The sequence below is a fragment of the Coffea arabica genome, chromosome 11e, assembly GCF_036785885.1.
Source record: "Coffea arabica cultivar ET-39 chromosome 11e, Coffea Arabica ET-39 HiFi, whole genome shotgun sequence".
Taxonomy (NCBI): Eukaryota; Viridiplantae; Streptophyta; class Magnoliopsida; order Gentianales; family Rubiaceae; genus Coffea; species Coffea arabica.
Genome location: NC_092331.1, coordinates 58,165,006 through 58,180,225, shown reverse-complemented (window position 1 = coordinate 58,180,225; position 15,220 = coordinate 58,165,006). Strand labels below are relative to the sequence as shown.

The following is a 15,220-nucleotide window of genomic DNA, read 5'->3' as shown; positions in this document are numbered from 1 at the left end:
ATTTTGCTTATCAAAAATTTTTTTTTTCTCAACTCTTTACGTGCCATGTTACATTTGACTACCTCCTAAAGTTCCACAAATTTCAGTTTCTGTGGCAAACTGGACAGAACCCCTTTTTCGCCTTTCTCAATTTCATGTATTTTCCGTGGATTACTATTTGTTTGTTGAAATTCCTGAACGAATATATTCCATAGGAAGTCGAGCATTTATCTAACGTGTGGCGTCACGACTAAAGGAGCATGAAATATTTCTGGGTTTCTCTGGGTATTTTGAGTAGATTCGTGGGATTGAAGACTTGAAGCCAGAAAAAATTACCTGAGCAAGTTGCATAGCCAAAAGTGTAGTAAAAATCACGTCTTTTATTACGTATTGAGAGGAAACCGACTAAGAAACCAACGATTTCTGGCTTCTGTTTAGGGCCTCAGGCGTGCCATTAGCTCATCTTGGGTCCACTTTGTTGACTAATTACTGATGGGATTAGTGGGGTTAGTCTTTGATTTGCTTTGGATATGTGGAGTAGCTATTTGGTTATTTCATCTCTTCAATGAAGTTAACAAATCCCAGAAAGAGTTGGGATCTTGCGACTGCCAATACCTTTCTATTTCCACGGAAATTTGGTTGGTTCTTGCTGTCATAACTAATGCTAGTGGTTGGATCATTTTCTGGAGCCGTTTCTTGGATTTCCCATATTCATGGTTTAGTGCTTTGGTTACAATCAATCTTTTCCGGCTTTTTTTCAGGGTCAAGTCAACAATGCCCATCATTTTAGACTTGGGTGTGTCTCTGATTGTTCAATGGATCCTTTCTTGGGGCAATTTTGGTTGGAAATGGGCATTTCTGCTAGTTTTTACACTGATTGCAGTTGTATTTTCTGAGGGGTACTTTGGATCTCGCGTAGAAGAGTACATGCGTCTGAAGCAGGAGAATCCGGGAGCTAGACCAGTGAAAGAACTTTTATATCCTCTATCACCTTTACTTGCCGGAGCCTGTGTGCTTGACATCTATGTTGTTAATGGATGCTTGCTATTAATTGCTTGGTTTTATCCATGGAATGATAGATTTTACCGGTTTTACCAAGATACTGTTGGCTTTGTTTTGGTGACGGAAAGTATAAGTTTCTTGTCATGTTACAAGGATCTGTGCTCTCGAAAGGGGGGATTTGCAGTTCCTAAAGGTGAATCTGGGAAGTCCTCGAAACCTTTGTTCAAGAAGTCATGACATTATGTTCTATGTTGATATGGTTTTTCAGGTATTACGCTCACTTACAGGAGGATGGCAGAGCTCATGGATGATACAATCTGTTGAATACAGTATGATAGGATAGTTGTAGAGTATGTAGATGTTCTTCTCACTTCTCAGTTTTAGACACACTGCTTTAATCTTCTATTGCTTTAGCAGAAATCTGGTTTGTCGGATTTTGTGGAATCACAAGCTGATTTGGAAATGGTTAACTGCTTACCGTCATTTCTTTGCATATGCCTTTATTGTCAATTGCTAGGATGAATGTAATATCTAAAGAGACCAAAAGTGCTTGTGGATGCTTGTATAATAAAGTGAAAAATCCCTCTGTTAGAGTCAGTTTTTCGTGGATGCTTGTATGATGAATATGTCAAAACCCTCATACTAGAGCACAGATCCTTATTCTAGTTCCCAAGAAAATGGGACTGTTACCAAACATGTCAAAGTCTTCAGATAGAAAGTTGAAACATGTCAAGGTAACTCGATAGTTAACTCATATTTAATTGAAGAAGAGCTTGTAGCGTTTGCTAGTTAATCAATTCGAAAATCAAGCTGCTCGATCTTGAAATTCAAGAAAATCATTCAAAATGTCTTTTATTATAGTGTAATTTATATAGGGGTGCATTTGGGTTGAGCCTGAATTTGAGTTAAAATAATTAAAATTGAACTCATCCATCCTATAATGATTGAGCGAGTTGGAGTTTGACTTCAATTTGGTTTACTTGAACTTGAATTCAATTGAGTTTAATAATCAAACCTAATCAAATTCACTTAATATAAATTTTAAATAAAAATATAAGCAAACGCACTCAAGTTAAGCTTAACTAAGATTACTTACATACTTCAACTCGACTTATATACTATGAATAGGGGTGAGCGCGGGTCGGGTACCCGTCTCATTCACCATTTGGCTGATCCGACCCGCACCTTGCAGGTCAGCCATTTTTTGATCCTTACCTGCCCCGCATATCAGCGAGTATCCGATTATAGGGTACCCGCTGAGATAGGGTCGGGTCAGCGGGTACCCGCCCCCCATTTATCATTTAATTTTTTTTAAAAAAATAATTTATACCAATTTAATTTTATATTTTACACATTAATCTAAGATTTAATAAAAATTTTTTTCTAAAAAAAGGTTTCCCATCAAGAAACAAGCATGTGAAGAAAATATAAGATAAAGGAAAAAAATTAAAAGAATTCAAAATCAATAAAAGTTTGAAATAAGTAGCACAATTTTTAATATATATGTTCCACATTAATTAAACTTTTTTCTATAAAATATAAGATCATGACCTCTACAAATGAATCTTGTAAATAAACTATAGTCTCTCATATTTGTAATGTAATTTGTTCAATAAAATTATTTATTTAGTTCTAAATTATTATTTTATAGTGTGTGTATAAAAATAAAAATAAAAAATATATATATGCGGGGCAGATCGGGTACCCGCGGATTTTTAATTATGTGACCCTAACCCGCCCCGCATCTTAGCGGGTATCCGACCCTTTTTTGACCCGATTAAATAATAAAAATCGGATATCCTAATTTTTGGATTGGATCGAATCGGATATGACGGATTTTCGGATTAGCGGCTAATTTTGCCCACCCCTACCTATGAAACACCTTTTAACTCGATCCTATCAACACCGCCAAACTTTAGTTGATTGCTTAGCTCCCTAAACTCATAGCTTCATTAATGTACTAATTATACCAAAAAGCTTCCCAAACAGGCTAAATCAGTCGCAAACTGAAATAGAACTTTGGCAGCGTCAGTTGGAATCAGACAGTTGGAAAGCAACATTTTGAGCTTCCGCCCGCAATGGCCTCTTCTTAGCAACACGCTATTCACTTTAACATCCGTCCCTACCACTCCATCGTTATTGAAAACGAAAAAGTAAAAGAGATAAAAATGGAGGATTCCCCAACATCTCGTCGAAGCAGAAAGGCAAACTTGTCATCGTCCGACATTTACGCCACTATGGTCCGAAAAGACGACGTCGACGACGACGATTCACTTCCTCCTTTACTTAAACGCTTACCTAAAGATTTTGGCGGGGACCCCACCTTGAATTCGGACGATGATCAGTACGACGAGGGGGCATCTGTCTCCGGTACTATGATTGTCAAAACGTCGAACAGTTCGAGGGCGAGTCGTCCGCCGGCTCAATTTTGGGATCGAACTCAGAAGAGGGATTATAATGACAATGCGGCGTCGTATAGGAGGAGATTTGAGGAGGAGGAGGAAGAAGAAGAGGGGAACTTTTCGACGTTTGTGGTGAGGAAAGGGGCGGACGAGGATGAAGAGGAGGAAGAAGAGGAGGAGGAAATGGGATCGGGGACGGTGGTGAGGAGGACGAGGAGGAAGAAGAGCCGCGGTGGAGGAAATGGGAGTGGAGGTGGGACGATGAGTAGGGCAGTGGCCAGTATGCAGGCGGTTGGGGAGATTGGTGGTGGATTTGGCAGGCAGAGGAAAAGTGGCAGTGGTGGTGGTGGTGGGACGGTGGAGGAGGGTGGTGGTGGGGATCGGTTTAGAGGGAATGGAAGTGGGAAAGTGTCCACAAGTTCAATTCCGGAGAGTGTGACGAAGGAAGATCCCACAACTAAGTATGAATTGCTGCATGAGCTTGGTAAATTTCGATGATCCCATCTTTGAGCTTGTTTAGCTGAATTTGTTAATTCTTGTGGCTACGTTAGTCTTTTTGGAATTCGGATGTCTTCACGGTACATTGCCTTCTAGCTTGATTTAAAAAATGGAGCTTTTCTCATCCGAACTTTAGTAGCATAGTGTACTTGTTTTTAAGTATGTTTTCAAAGTTTTTTTTTTTTTTTAGTTCTAATTGATAAAGATGGATTTGCTGATGATATACGTTGAACTGGTTGGCTTTTTGATTGTTGACTATATAGTGCGCAATCTTGCCCCCAGTTTCGTGCATTTAAAGATTGATTTGTAATATGCATTTGTGTTGGGTAAAATTCGTTGATTTTTATGGACTATGTGGTGTAGAAGGTTGAGAGTTGGGCTAATTGCATTGCAGGGAAGGGATCATATGGTGCTGTATATAAGGCTCGGGATAAGAAAACTTCAGAGTTGGTTGCTATCAAAGTAATATCTTTGAGTGAAGGGGTATGATTTCTTGTGATTTTGAAGTGTTCATGTACAGTGTTAAGTGTGTTCAGCGAAACCAGCAATTGAGGTTTAGAACTATATCTATATCTTCAGGAGGAGGGGTATGAAGAAATTCGAGGCGAAATTGAGATGTTGCAACAATGTAATCATCCTAACGTTGTTCGCTACCTTGGGAGCTATCAAGGAGAAGAGTATCTATGGGTAAGAACAATATCATCCTTGCTTACTGATCTTCTAAACTGAATTATCATGCCTATGGTATATCTGTTTGTGTCTGGGTATTTGTGCATATGTATTTCCATTTCTATTATTTATTTTCTCTTATAAATACCAATATACATCATTCTTTTTAAAGCTCTTATTTTGTTTTATTTTTGTTGTTGACTTTGTGTTGAAAATGGACAAGTAGACAAAAAGTTTATCTGTTGGAGTCTCATGGGCAAGTTTACTTGTTCACAGATAGTGATGGAGTATTGTGGAGGTGGCAGTGTTGCTGACTTGATGACTGTTACAGATGAATCTTTGGAGGAGTATCAAATAGCATTTATTTGTAGGGAAGCATTAAAGGTAACTTTGCATACGAACTAAGTAGCATGTGTCAAAATATCAATAGTTTTTCTTGAAGACAAGTTTCCCATGTAATCATGAAAGTTGTAGTTTACTTCTGTTTCCTCTCATTTCTGGTTATTGTTCGTCTGCATTTATCCTATTTTATCCTATTCTGCATTTGCATACCATGCAAGTCATATTTTGATGCATATTCATGGTTTTCTTTTGTGTTATTCTGTGTTCTTCTTTTGTGTTATCCTAGTCTGCATTTGCATACTATGCAAACCATATTTTGATGCATATTCATGGTTTTCTTACGTGTTATTCTATGTTTTTTAACACAAATTCTGGAGTTTGCTTTTAGTCTCTATCTGCTGTGCCTCTTTCAACTGTTACATTACCTCCCAATCACTCGAGGCGGTCACCATTCTTGTTTCTCTTCTCGTTGTGCACTTTTGGCTGGATCTTTTTCTGGTTTATTCTTCTTATTTCTGTGTCTTGAAATTCTGTTGCTTCTCATGTAGGGTCTATCCTATTTGCACTCGATCTTCAAGGTACATAGAGATATTAAAGGCGGTAATGTTTTGTTGACTGAACAGGGAGAGGTCAAGTTGGGTGAGTAATCATCTTTTGCATGTCATTGGTTTCTTCCAACTGATCACTGGTTTCAAATCTTTCCTTATTCATCTAGTTCTGATGGAATGCTTGTTTATTTAGTTCTTTCTAATTTGATCGTCCACGCACTCAATGGATTAGACATAGGCTACTCTTTTGCAATTCTTTTTTTTTTTTTGTTGGGGGGGGGGGGGAGTTGCGGCAGACGGGAAGGGGGTGCATACCACAAGGTAAAGCAAAAATTCAAATTAACTTTTTTTGAAAAAAAAAAAGTTTTGCATGTGATTGTGGTCGTTTAATTGTTTCCCTAATTTGTGGCAACACAACCAGGTGATTTTGGAGTTGCTGCACAATTGACAAGGACTATGTCCAAACGCAACACGGTATCAATATTACCTTCATTGATTTATTGACAGAATACTTTAAGTTTCACCCAAGAAAGAAGAAGAAAGCTTTAGCTGATTCTTCTAGTCTGCTAGATTTGTTCCTTTCATCATACTTCATTCACGAATTCGAAGTTCTTTCTTCTGACATTTATTCATTGTCAGTTTATTGGCACACCTCATTGGATGGCTCCTGAAGTTATTCAAGAAAGTCGTTACGATGGGAAGGTATAAATAGCTGTAATGTATGTACGTCTTCATAGGTTTCTGTAGTTAGCTGTATTTTTTTAAAAAAAATTTTTGCCTCCTGACATCGAATTATTAAATGGATCAGAGCAATATACCTAATGGGTTTTTTGAAAAAATTATTTTCAGGTTGATGTGTGGGCTCTGGGAGTGTCTGCAATAGAAATGGCAGAGGTACATCCGTTTGTTTTACCTAGTTGTATATCTCTTAGATTTTTGATGTTTGCCCTGTTTCTGTCATGCTTGTTGTACAGACAAAAAGGTTGAACAGCTGGCCTTTATGTTGAACTTTATGGTATTAGATGATTAGTTTATGGTAGCTAACAGGCTGTAATTCCTTTTTTCCTTTTCATCCAGGGCTGTCCACCAAGAGCCACTGTTCATCCAATGAGGGTTAGTCAATTGATTTGAAGCATTTATTTTCGTGTACCAAGCTATAGAGTTGATCCATGGTATTAACCTGAGAAGGTATCAGGCATTTTTAGCATAATATATACAGGGAAAGGAAAGTGAATGGGATTTGCACATATATAATTTGTTATATACAGGCCCTATTTGTCATTTCAACACGCGGCTAAAAATTTACATTTACTTTCATACCGGATGGGAAATTTCTGGTGCATAAAACTATGCATAAGAGTTAAAATCCAAAGGGGCATTTTCTGATCTGGGATATTAGGCAACTGAAACCATAAATTATGCATATTAAGCAAGTGGGATTCTTCTAATCATGGACATGACTACTGAATTAGATTGATCGTTCGTTCTATTATTAAATGACTGGGCTATTTTAGTTTGATGTTTTTTCCCAGTTTGCTTTTAGCCCTTGCATGCCAATTACTCATCTTAATTTACTCTTTCAAATTGGCTGAATCCCTTTTAATGCACTCTGTGTCTCGTGTGTTTGCCTGCTGGTAGTCAATTCTTTGTTGCAAAGGAGAAAAAATTGGTTGATTACAGATTACTGGGTTTTGTTGGTAACTGTACTTGCCATATCTTCATTTACCACTGAAATTTATTAATCTATTTGAATTAGAATTTGAAGATGGTCATCGTGCTGGAGAATAAGTTATTCACAGTTAGTATTTACCTTGCTAATTTGGGCCTGAGAATTATTACAGTCTAGCCCTCTATATTCTTGATGAATTGTTTAAGCTCTCAGTTTATTGGTGGTTTAGTATTATCTCTTCTTGTGACAGGTATTGTTTATGATATCGATAGAACCAGCTCCAATGCTTGAGGACAAAGAGAAATGGTTTGCCTCCTAGCTTTCTCATAATTCAAAGTTTTTCTCTAAAGAGCTTCTGTATGCAGCTCGTTAATCTTGATAAGATAAGAAAAACTAGGCATTGATAATGTTATTCTTTGTGATCAAATGTCTGAGTTTCATCGCTTATTAGAGGTATTAACTTAGTAGCAATTTAGACTTCCCCTGATGCTTGGCAAACTCCATGCTAGTGCTTGTTGCTTTTAGATAGGGATGTGCAGCTAGTATCTGAATGCTACTGGTTGTGATTGACAGAGATCCTTTTGCGATGCCACACGACTATCCACACTTAAATATTTTGTTGATGCAGGTCTCTTGTTTTCCATGACTTTGTAGCAAAGTGCCTTACTAAGGATCCAAGGCTTCGTCCTACTGCAGCTGAGATGCTAAAGGTGCTCTATGGATATTTGTGCAGTATTTGTATTTGTTTCCCTTCTCTTTACCTTTCTATGGATCTTTGGGTTGATTACTGTATAAAGATTTGAGAACTTGATGACTGCAAGAAGTTGATGCCATTTGACTTACAGTAATTGTTTGAATATGCATTTTTTAGCTCTCTCTCACTATGTATCATCTAATTTAAACCCCCTGCTTTCTAAAACAAAACAAAGAGGTCACAATCTGGTGTGATAGCTGATTTGCTATTAGAGGCTGCCTGTAGCTGTTGCCTAAGCCTTGTCTGCTCTGCAACTTCGATACTCATCTTCTGGCGCTGTTTGTTTTCCTGTTGAAATTGCTTTAACAATGACTTGGGTACATCAAATTTTTGGGGCTTTGGTGTCCATTTTCATCACTTCATTTTGCAGTTATTACATTATTAACATCTTCAATTTTAACCTCAATATTAGTAAACTGGTGCTCTAGTGAAACTTCTGGAAGCTATGTTGCAGAATGTTGGCTTATCTTTGCTATTGGAAGTAGTGGAAATTCTTTATCTTGGTTTGCTTTGAATAGGACCGTTCATGTGATCCTAGTTCAGACTAATGCTATTTGATGAAATTAATTTAGGATAAGTTAAAGCAATTATGTTGTATGTGAAATTAGCTCAGTGATGGTCAATGCCAATTAACTTGCCTATCGAAGCAATGAGCATGATTAACTACGAATATAGGTATTGGTGCTGTTAGAATTAAGTAGTAGGTATCATAATTGTTGCTGCATACATGATACGATTCTCTCAACTCATAGGATTGACCATGCGTAGCACTTACAAGGTTCTTCATGCTTCAAGGCATAATCAACTGCCCTTTTACCTTGTCCTTTCCTTTTTCCTGCAAAAATGAGAGGAATTTCTTGAGAAATGTGGAGAAAATATTGAGAAAAGTTGCAGGGGACTTGTTGCAGGCCACTATTTTACATGTTAATTGCTGATTGATGTGGAATATATACTCGATTCTGAGATTAACTTGGTCTTACCCATTTTTGCTTTCAACAGCACAAATTTATTGAAAGATGCAAAAGTGGAGCGTCTGCAATGCTGCCCAAGATTGAGAAGGCAAGGCAGATCAGGGCATCCATGGCGTTGCAAGCTCAAACTGTTACTCCAGAAACATCTTTACCTGGAGAGACTGTATGCCTGATTTCTTAAATTTGTTATTTCACTAATTGGTTTTGTTATCCTATCCCATTCTTTGTTTTGTTTCAGAAACATATTAATAAGTTTTTCTTTTCTCTGTAACTATGTTTCTTTGAAGCTTTTGAAAATTTCAATATTAAATCCCATTTTTGCAGCCTTTGGGTGGTCCAAAATTGAATGAAGACTATGGAGATACTGTCCCATCAAAGCCTCAGAACTTTGCTAATGGGATAGCTTCGGGACCTATAGCTGATAGGATGGAACCAAATATGGAAGGTAATTATGTACAATCTTATTGTTTACCATCTTGCTTGTTGCCTCTTTTTTTACATGCCTCCTCCGATGAACATGACCCTCCCATGTATATAGAATAATTAATGAGAAGATGGACTTGTATATAGGTGAGTTGTTGATTCTGGGGCTGCACTTTGTGAGGATGGGTAGCACGTGTTCTCATTTTTGTCTTGATTCTTTGTCCTGATAAATGGAGGTGCTTCAAGTTGGGTGATTTAACTTCATTTATGTGGTGTCTCTTTGACCAGGTGATTTTGGCACTGTCATAGTTCGGGATGGTGAAATGGATATGACAACCATACGTAGTACCTCTCTGACTAATGCAGAAGAACCTTTGCCTGCTTCAGGACAAATTGGAAGTCCATACATCAGTAGCGGCAGAGACAAAGCTATAGAATCCAGGTAATTCTTGAAACCTCCAACAAAGAGGATGGGGAATAGAGAAATTTCCTGTTTCATTTATTTGAACTTGTTTGCATGCACACAGACAAACCAATCAAGAAAGTTCTTCATTGTCTGGAACTGAATGTTCCTGACGATATTTTCTTGAACTAAATACTTTCTGTGGAGAAAAAAGGACAAAAAGGGGTGAACCTCTGCTTTCTAGAGTCTTTTTTCCATTTAGGAGTAGCATGAGAATATGTTGACTCTAGTCTACCTTCTTGCAGTTTTGTGCTTGTAGTAATTCAAATGTCTATAAGCTATGGTATCTTATGAACCTGGAAATCAAATCCTAGATATTTAGTTTCTTTACCCAATCTGTGAACTTGGTGGCCAGGGCGAGTGGCACAATGAGAGTCCCTTCCCCCGTTGAAGGATCTATATCTGTTGCACAGCCCTCTCAAGCATTCCCTCTTTCAATCGTTGGCCCTCCTGAGCAGAAGCTTGATGCAAAAAGCAGTGCCCAAGCAACTGTAGTTGCTGCTGCCGGCATGAGCAGCAGTTCATTTATGAGTGAAACTGTAAGCCGGAAGGCATTAGATAAGGTAAATTTTATTCTTCTTGGCTATTATCCATTATTAAATAAACAATTCTTCCTTTTTTTTTTTTTTTTGCCTTAGTCTAGGATTTCAATCTATCCTATGTGAAGTGTTGTACAGATCTGTTTCTACACAAAGTCATCAAGACTTAAAATGCCTCTTAGAACAGGCTTCACTGTGTTTGAGTATTGCACAACTTTTTCTTTGCTACTCCTGCATTCTTTTGTTGGTATGCAACTTCTATGTAGGAACCTGCCTTCTTTGGTTCTAGTTTTGATCCATGAAACGTGTGCTCTTGCTCACTTGGATTTTATTACTGTGGTAGCTGTGGTCAATATATTCAGCTGGCAACACTGTGCCCATTCCATTTCTTAGGGCAACAGATATATCGCCTATTGCTCTTTTATCTGACAATGTACTTGGAGGCCCGAAACTGGATGATAGTGGAAGTATAGCTGTTGAAGCAATTCAGGAGCTTTTCACTAGTGATGCTCAGTCTAAAAAGGGCCGAAATAGACAAACTGAGGTACTCATCTTTTCGTACTCTCTTTCTCTCTCTCTTTCTGTGCCTTTGGCTTCTATACGGTATTTCACTCTCTCTCTCTCTCTCACAGTGCCTTTGGCTTCTATACGGTATTTCACTGCTGTTGCAGGTACCCTTACCTCCTAGTGTGTGCCAGAGACTAACTTCGAGTCCTACTCTGATGAATCTCGCTCAGGCCCTAGCTTACCACAAGATGTATGACTTTCTTTTTTCATTTCTCTGGGTCTGGAAAGGGGCCCCATTTTTGGTTTCTTTAAATATAAACTGGACCTTAACTGGAAGGGGATGCGGGAAATGTTACTGAACCTAATTGAATTGAAGGGGTGGGGGAAAATTAAGAATACATATTGACTACTGCCCCCTTTTCTTTTCTTTTGATGTCTTCAAGTTGTGCTTCAGGTGTTATGAGGATATGCCACTTCAGGAAATGCAAGCAGCGCAAGAGCAGCAAACCATCCAGAATCTTTCTGATACGCTTAGAACCATTTTGAGATTATAGTTGACAGTAGAAATTCCAATGTCGTGTCCCAACTCTCTGAGTCTCGCAAAATTTTGTTATGAAATGTTCTTTCTTTCGTGTTCCCCTGATTTTGCTGGTCTATCGGAGACTGTTGTAGAGTTGTAGCTTTACTGCTGCCATGTATATTCAATTAATTTTTTCCGGAATTATTATGTAAATATATTTTAGCGTTTCTGATATCTAATTTCCACAACTCTCTGCAAAAAAATAATGTTAAATAAGTACTACTTATTTTTCTGATTCATATTACTGTTACATATAATTAACACAGAGAGTTAAAGAGAATAGATATTTGGCAGAAGCCAAATTACCCCATTTCCTTCTTCCAAAAAACGGTGAAATTTGTTGAGATGTTCTTTTGGAAGTAAAGCTTAACTGATCATGAAAATAAAAAATGCTATGAGTAGTGTGTTTGGATTGCTGAATTATTTTATTTAATATTTTGCTTGTATTTTAAATATATTTTTCAATTCACTTTTTATATTTTTAATTATTTTTTTATTTCACAGATATCATATAATAAAAAAAATTACAGTAATTATTTTAAATAATATTTTCAATAATATTCTACCCAAACAAATAAGATGAAAAAACAAAGGAAAAAAATATTTAAAAACAATTGGTCACAGAAACCCAAAAGGCAGGGGGTTGCGCCTGCAGGTTTGGACTCTCTCTTGTCCGTACTAGAGAATGAATTGCAGAAACTGCAGCAATTTTCCGTGACCTAACCTAACCAGAGCTAGGCAGAAATATGAGACGAAAAATCAGTAGCAAAATTTCATCTTTCTTGCTGCATAAGTCTCCGAGAGCCCTTTCCTCGGTTCATCATAATTATCATGATCTTGCAGCACGGGCGCCGATAGTCCTTCAAGTTCAACGTCAAGGCCTTCAAAACTTTTACTACAACAAAGTTAAAAAGCGTGAAATTTCTTCAGACCCCACCTCTCTTTTCACTTCTATCTCTCGACGATATCTAAGTAGCAGTTCCCCTCAAATCATCAAAACCCAGGACCATGGTGAGCCTAGCTCTTCGTATTAAAGATTGTAGCTTTTGATTTTTATTTTTTTTTTGCCGGTGGCTGCTCGTTTGATTTGAGTTTAAGCGTTAGTTCACCATGTGTATGAGATATTGTCTATGTCAAACTTTATGTGCGTGGATTAAACTTAACTGGGTTGAGAAAAGTTTGCTTTGGTATATTTCTTGTTGGGGCAATGCCCATTGCTTTCTATCAGAAGAAAAAGGGAGGACAACGGGAATGTACAGAAAATCAAGAAAGAAGTTTTCTTTTTTGCCTTGGTATATGCTTTGTAGTACTGATTTCATGTAAGAGACTCATTTTAAGTCTTACTGAGTGGAATTTTTTATGTTGTACGTTGTGGTGGCGGCTTCTTAGAATTTAATAGCAATGTAATAATATTTGTTTAAATGGGCAGTAATGGGATCATTTCTTGCATATTGTGGTCACTGTGGCTGCTTTGGTATTGACCTTAAAATTTCTTAGGCTGTATTCCTCTAGTGTAATGGCAGTCCTAGGTTTGAAAGCACGTAACTAACGTGAAGGATCTTCAGCTACATTCTTAAATTTCTGTTGGCTGGAGGATGTGCAAATATTTCACTATTCCCCTGCCTTGTAAAGTTGTCTGGTTTGAAGTTAGCTCAAGTATTGCGTAATCTTGGTTGAATGGCAGATGATATAGATGAGGTTGAACCAATTGATTTATGGGAAGAAGAAGAGGAGGTTGAGCCTAAGGTCTGTATCACCCTGTTTGAAGGTTGGGTTTTGATTCCCATCCCACAGTAACTTTTAGTTAGTGATGGTTGTTCAAAATTTAGATTGGTGATGGTGGTGATGGAGGTGGAGTGGTTCTTCAAAATTGTCCCTGGGGAGAAAAGGCACTTTCCATAGCCCACAAGGTGCTGCTGCAGTTTGGAGATGACATGAAGCTCTTTGCCTTGAAGACCTCACCGCGTGGATACATCTACGTCAGACTTGATAAGCTGTCAAATGAGTAAGATTAGCTTTGTGCTTGTTACTTTATTCTGGTAACTTTGAAGTCATAGAAGTTGTTTATACGGAAGACTGGAGAAACGCTTTTGTAATGTTGAGTTTTTCAATCTTCAGATTTCTGGTATTAATCATGAATAAATAACCTTCCATCCCTCTCCCCTCCCTTAGCATAAGCAATATATATATATATATCATTTTGTTATACTAGTCGTTTTCATCCCAGTATTCTAGTCGTGTACCTTTTGCGATTGCTTTCCTTTTTTTAATTTCTAACTCTAAATGTGGTTGGGTGCAAGAGAAGATAGTCACTCCTTTTTAACAACTAACAGAGGATTAATTACTATAATCTGATTTATTTTATTTTTCCTTTGTGGTCTTGTGGTGTCCATAATTGAATCATTTGGGAAGCACATTCTGGATTATATGAAATCATATGGTGGAAAAGTGTGTGCTGCTTCAATTATATCATTTAAATATAGTTTACCTGCCTAAGCAACTAGTCTGATGTCCTAAATTTGCTCTCAAACTGACTCTGAATCTTCAGATATGGGTGCCCCAGCATCGAGGAGCTTGAATCTTTCAGTAAAGAATACAAGGCAAAGCTAGATGAAGTAGGGGCTACTGGAGAAATCCCAGATGATTTGGCTCTTGATGTAATTACTTACCAACAATGCAACTGATAGTTTAGTTCTTCATCGCCTCGAGTGTTTCATATTTTACAAATGGCCACCTGATTGTTGTGGTTATTGTTTTGCATGACACTAATCGGTTCATACACTCGAATTTGCTTAAGTTTCTTTTTTCCTTTTTCCCCCCTTAAGGTTTCCTCACCTGGGGCTGAGCGGCTACTCAAAGTACCAGACGACTTGGATAGGTTCAAAGAGATGCCTATGCGTGTCAGCTATGTTGAAAATTTGGAGGTGGAATGCCCAGAAAAGAATGGAGTTTTCCTGCTAGAATCGATTGAGATGGATTCAGGGTGCTGTATATGGAAGTTGGCTGATGTGAAGGAAAATAGAAACCCTTCAGCTAAAGGCAGGCCAATGAGCCGTAAACAGAAAGATTGGAGATTAAGACTGCCATATGATATGTACAAGCGCATAACCCTATTTCTAGATTACTAAAATACAAGATCATTTGTTGCTTATACTTAGATTAGGTCTATGGCCCAGTGGTTATCACAATCTGGCGTGTATGAGATCTTGGCGACATTGTCACTGTTTCTGAAAGAGGTATTTTCTGCAGCCTGGTGGAAATTTATCACTGATTTCTACCCCACCAATCAAATGCAGAAACTGAGTTTACTAAGGTGTCGTCTTTGTCTCGTGTCATTCTATTTGCTTCAGGTGCTGTTGCTTTTTACATGAGCTACGTTGCATGTCTGTTCATCAGCCAAAACCCAATTGATAAGATCACTACTCTGCGCAACCGGTCTCGAGCCAATGGTATCCCACTTTCGTGGTGACATAATCGTCTTTCTTCCTAGGACCCTGTCCGATTACTGTTTCAACTTTCCATTTTTCTTGCAATTGGATTATGCCTCAGCATTATTGGCATGTTTAATATTTAATATATTATCTTTGTGAATTCTGATGCCCGAAACCAACAACATAACAGCACTTATGTCTGGTGGACAGTGGACATCTAGCTACCAGCATCAGGATACCAAACGTTTGAGATTCATTTCAAACCTATATTTCCTTTTCCTGGTCTCCCAGCTTCTTACCGGCTATTACTTTTTGAAACCCCACATTATCTTCCAATCCACTTCCCTTTATCCATACAAGTTTTCTCCTCTTTTCTCTTCAATCTTATAAAAGCTACGTCGGAAAAGTATTTCCCTGTGAACCGTTTCTTTCCCTGTATCAAC

At 37.9% G+C, this 15,220-nt stretch overlaps 2 protein-coding genes across 7 annotated transcripts; both read left to right on the top strand.

Moving 5' to 3' along the window:
* The first annotated feature begins 2,895 nt into the window (after positions 1 to 2,895).
* LOC113719073 (serine/threonine-protein kinase 1) lies at positions 2,896 to 11,520 on the top strand. Of its 5 annotated transcripts, none has more exons than XR_003454740.2 (18): positions 2,897 to 3,867; positions 4,276 to 4,364; positions 4,461 to 4,568; positions 4,827 to 4,934; positions 5,441 to 5,531; positions 5,862 to 5,914; positions 6,080 to 6,142; positions 6,290 to 6,334; positions 6,518 to 6,553; positions 7,360 to 7,415; positions 7,738 to 7,819; positions 8,863 to 8,997; positions 9,159 to 9,279; positions 9,546 to 9,699; positions 10,076 to 10,283; positions 10,603 to 10,803; positions 10,912 to 11,016; positions 11,221 to 11,520. XR_003454740.2 is itself a non-coding variant. In XM_027244087.2 (18 exons), the coding sequence occupies exons 1-18, from the start codon at positions 3,150 to 3,152 to the stop codon at positions 11,318 to 11,320; spliced, it is 2,493 nt and encodes an 830-aa protein (XP_027099888.1). In that variant the 5' UTR covers positions 2,897 to 3,149; the 3' UTR covers positions 11,321 to 11,520. The 5 variants fall into 5 exon arrangements, 2 of the variants coding, with proteins under 2 accessions (XP_027099888.1, XP_027099889.1); XM_027244087.2 differs by having other exon boundaries at positions 10,892 to 11,016; XM_027244088.2 differs by having other exon boundaries at positions 2,898 to 3,867; positions 10,931 to 11,016.
* A 447-nt stretch (positions 11,521 to 11,967) lies between these two features.
* On the top strand, positions 11,968 to 14,937 carry LOC113717836 (uncharacterized). Of its 2 annotated transcripts, XR_011825490.1 has the most exons (6): positions 11,968 to 12,357; positions 13,031 to 13,092; positions 13,176 to 13,351; positions 13,895 to 14,003; positions 14,172 to 14,582; positions 14,697 to 14,937. XR_011825490.1 is itself a non-coding variant. In XM_027242652.2 (5 exons), exons 1-5 carry the CDS (start codon positions 12,093 to 12,095, stop codon positions 14,472 to 14,474), a joined length of 915 nt encoding a protein of 304 aa, XP_027098453.1. In that variant the 5' UTR covers positions 11,968 to 12,092; the 3' UTR covers positions 14,475 to 14,658. The 2 variants fall into 2 exon arrangements, 1 of the variants encoding a protein (XP_027098453.1); XM_027242652.2 differs by lacking the exon at positions 14,697 to 14,937 and having other exon boundaries at positions 14,172 to 14,658.
* Positions 14,938 to 15,220: the final 283 nt, after the last annotated feature.

Coding starts and splice junctions, on each gene's coding strand:
- LOC113717836 (XM_027242652.2), top strand. CDS start 12,093: ATGAGACGAAAAATCAGTAGCAAAATTTCATCTTTCTTGCTGCATAAG. Junction 13,093..13,175: donor AAGAGGAGGTTGAGCCTAAG/GTCTGTATCACC, acceptor TTCAAAATTTAG/ATTGGTGATGGTGGTGATGG. Junction 13,352..13,894: donor CTTGATAAGCTGTCAAATGA/GTAAGATTAGCT, acceptor CTGAATCTTCAG/ATATGGGTGCCCCAGCATCG.
- LOC113719073 (XM_027244087.2), top strand. CDS start 3,150: ATGGAGGATTCCCCAACATCTCGTCGAAGCAGAAAGGCAAACTTGTCA. Junction 4,365..4,460: donor TAATATCTTTGAGTGAAGGG/GTATGATTTCTT, acceptor CTATATCTTCAG/GAGGAGGGGTATGAAGAAAT. Junction 11,017..11,220: donor GCCCTAGCTTACCACAAGAT/GTATGACTTTCT, acceptor GTTGTGCTTCAG/GTGTTATGAGGATATGCCAC.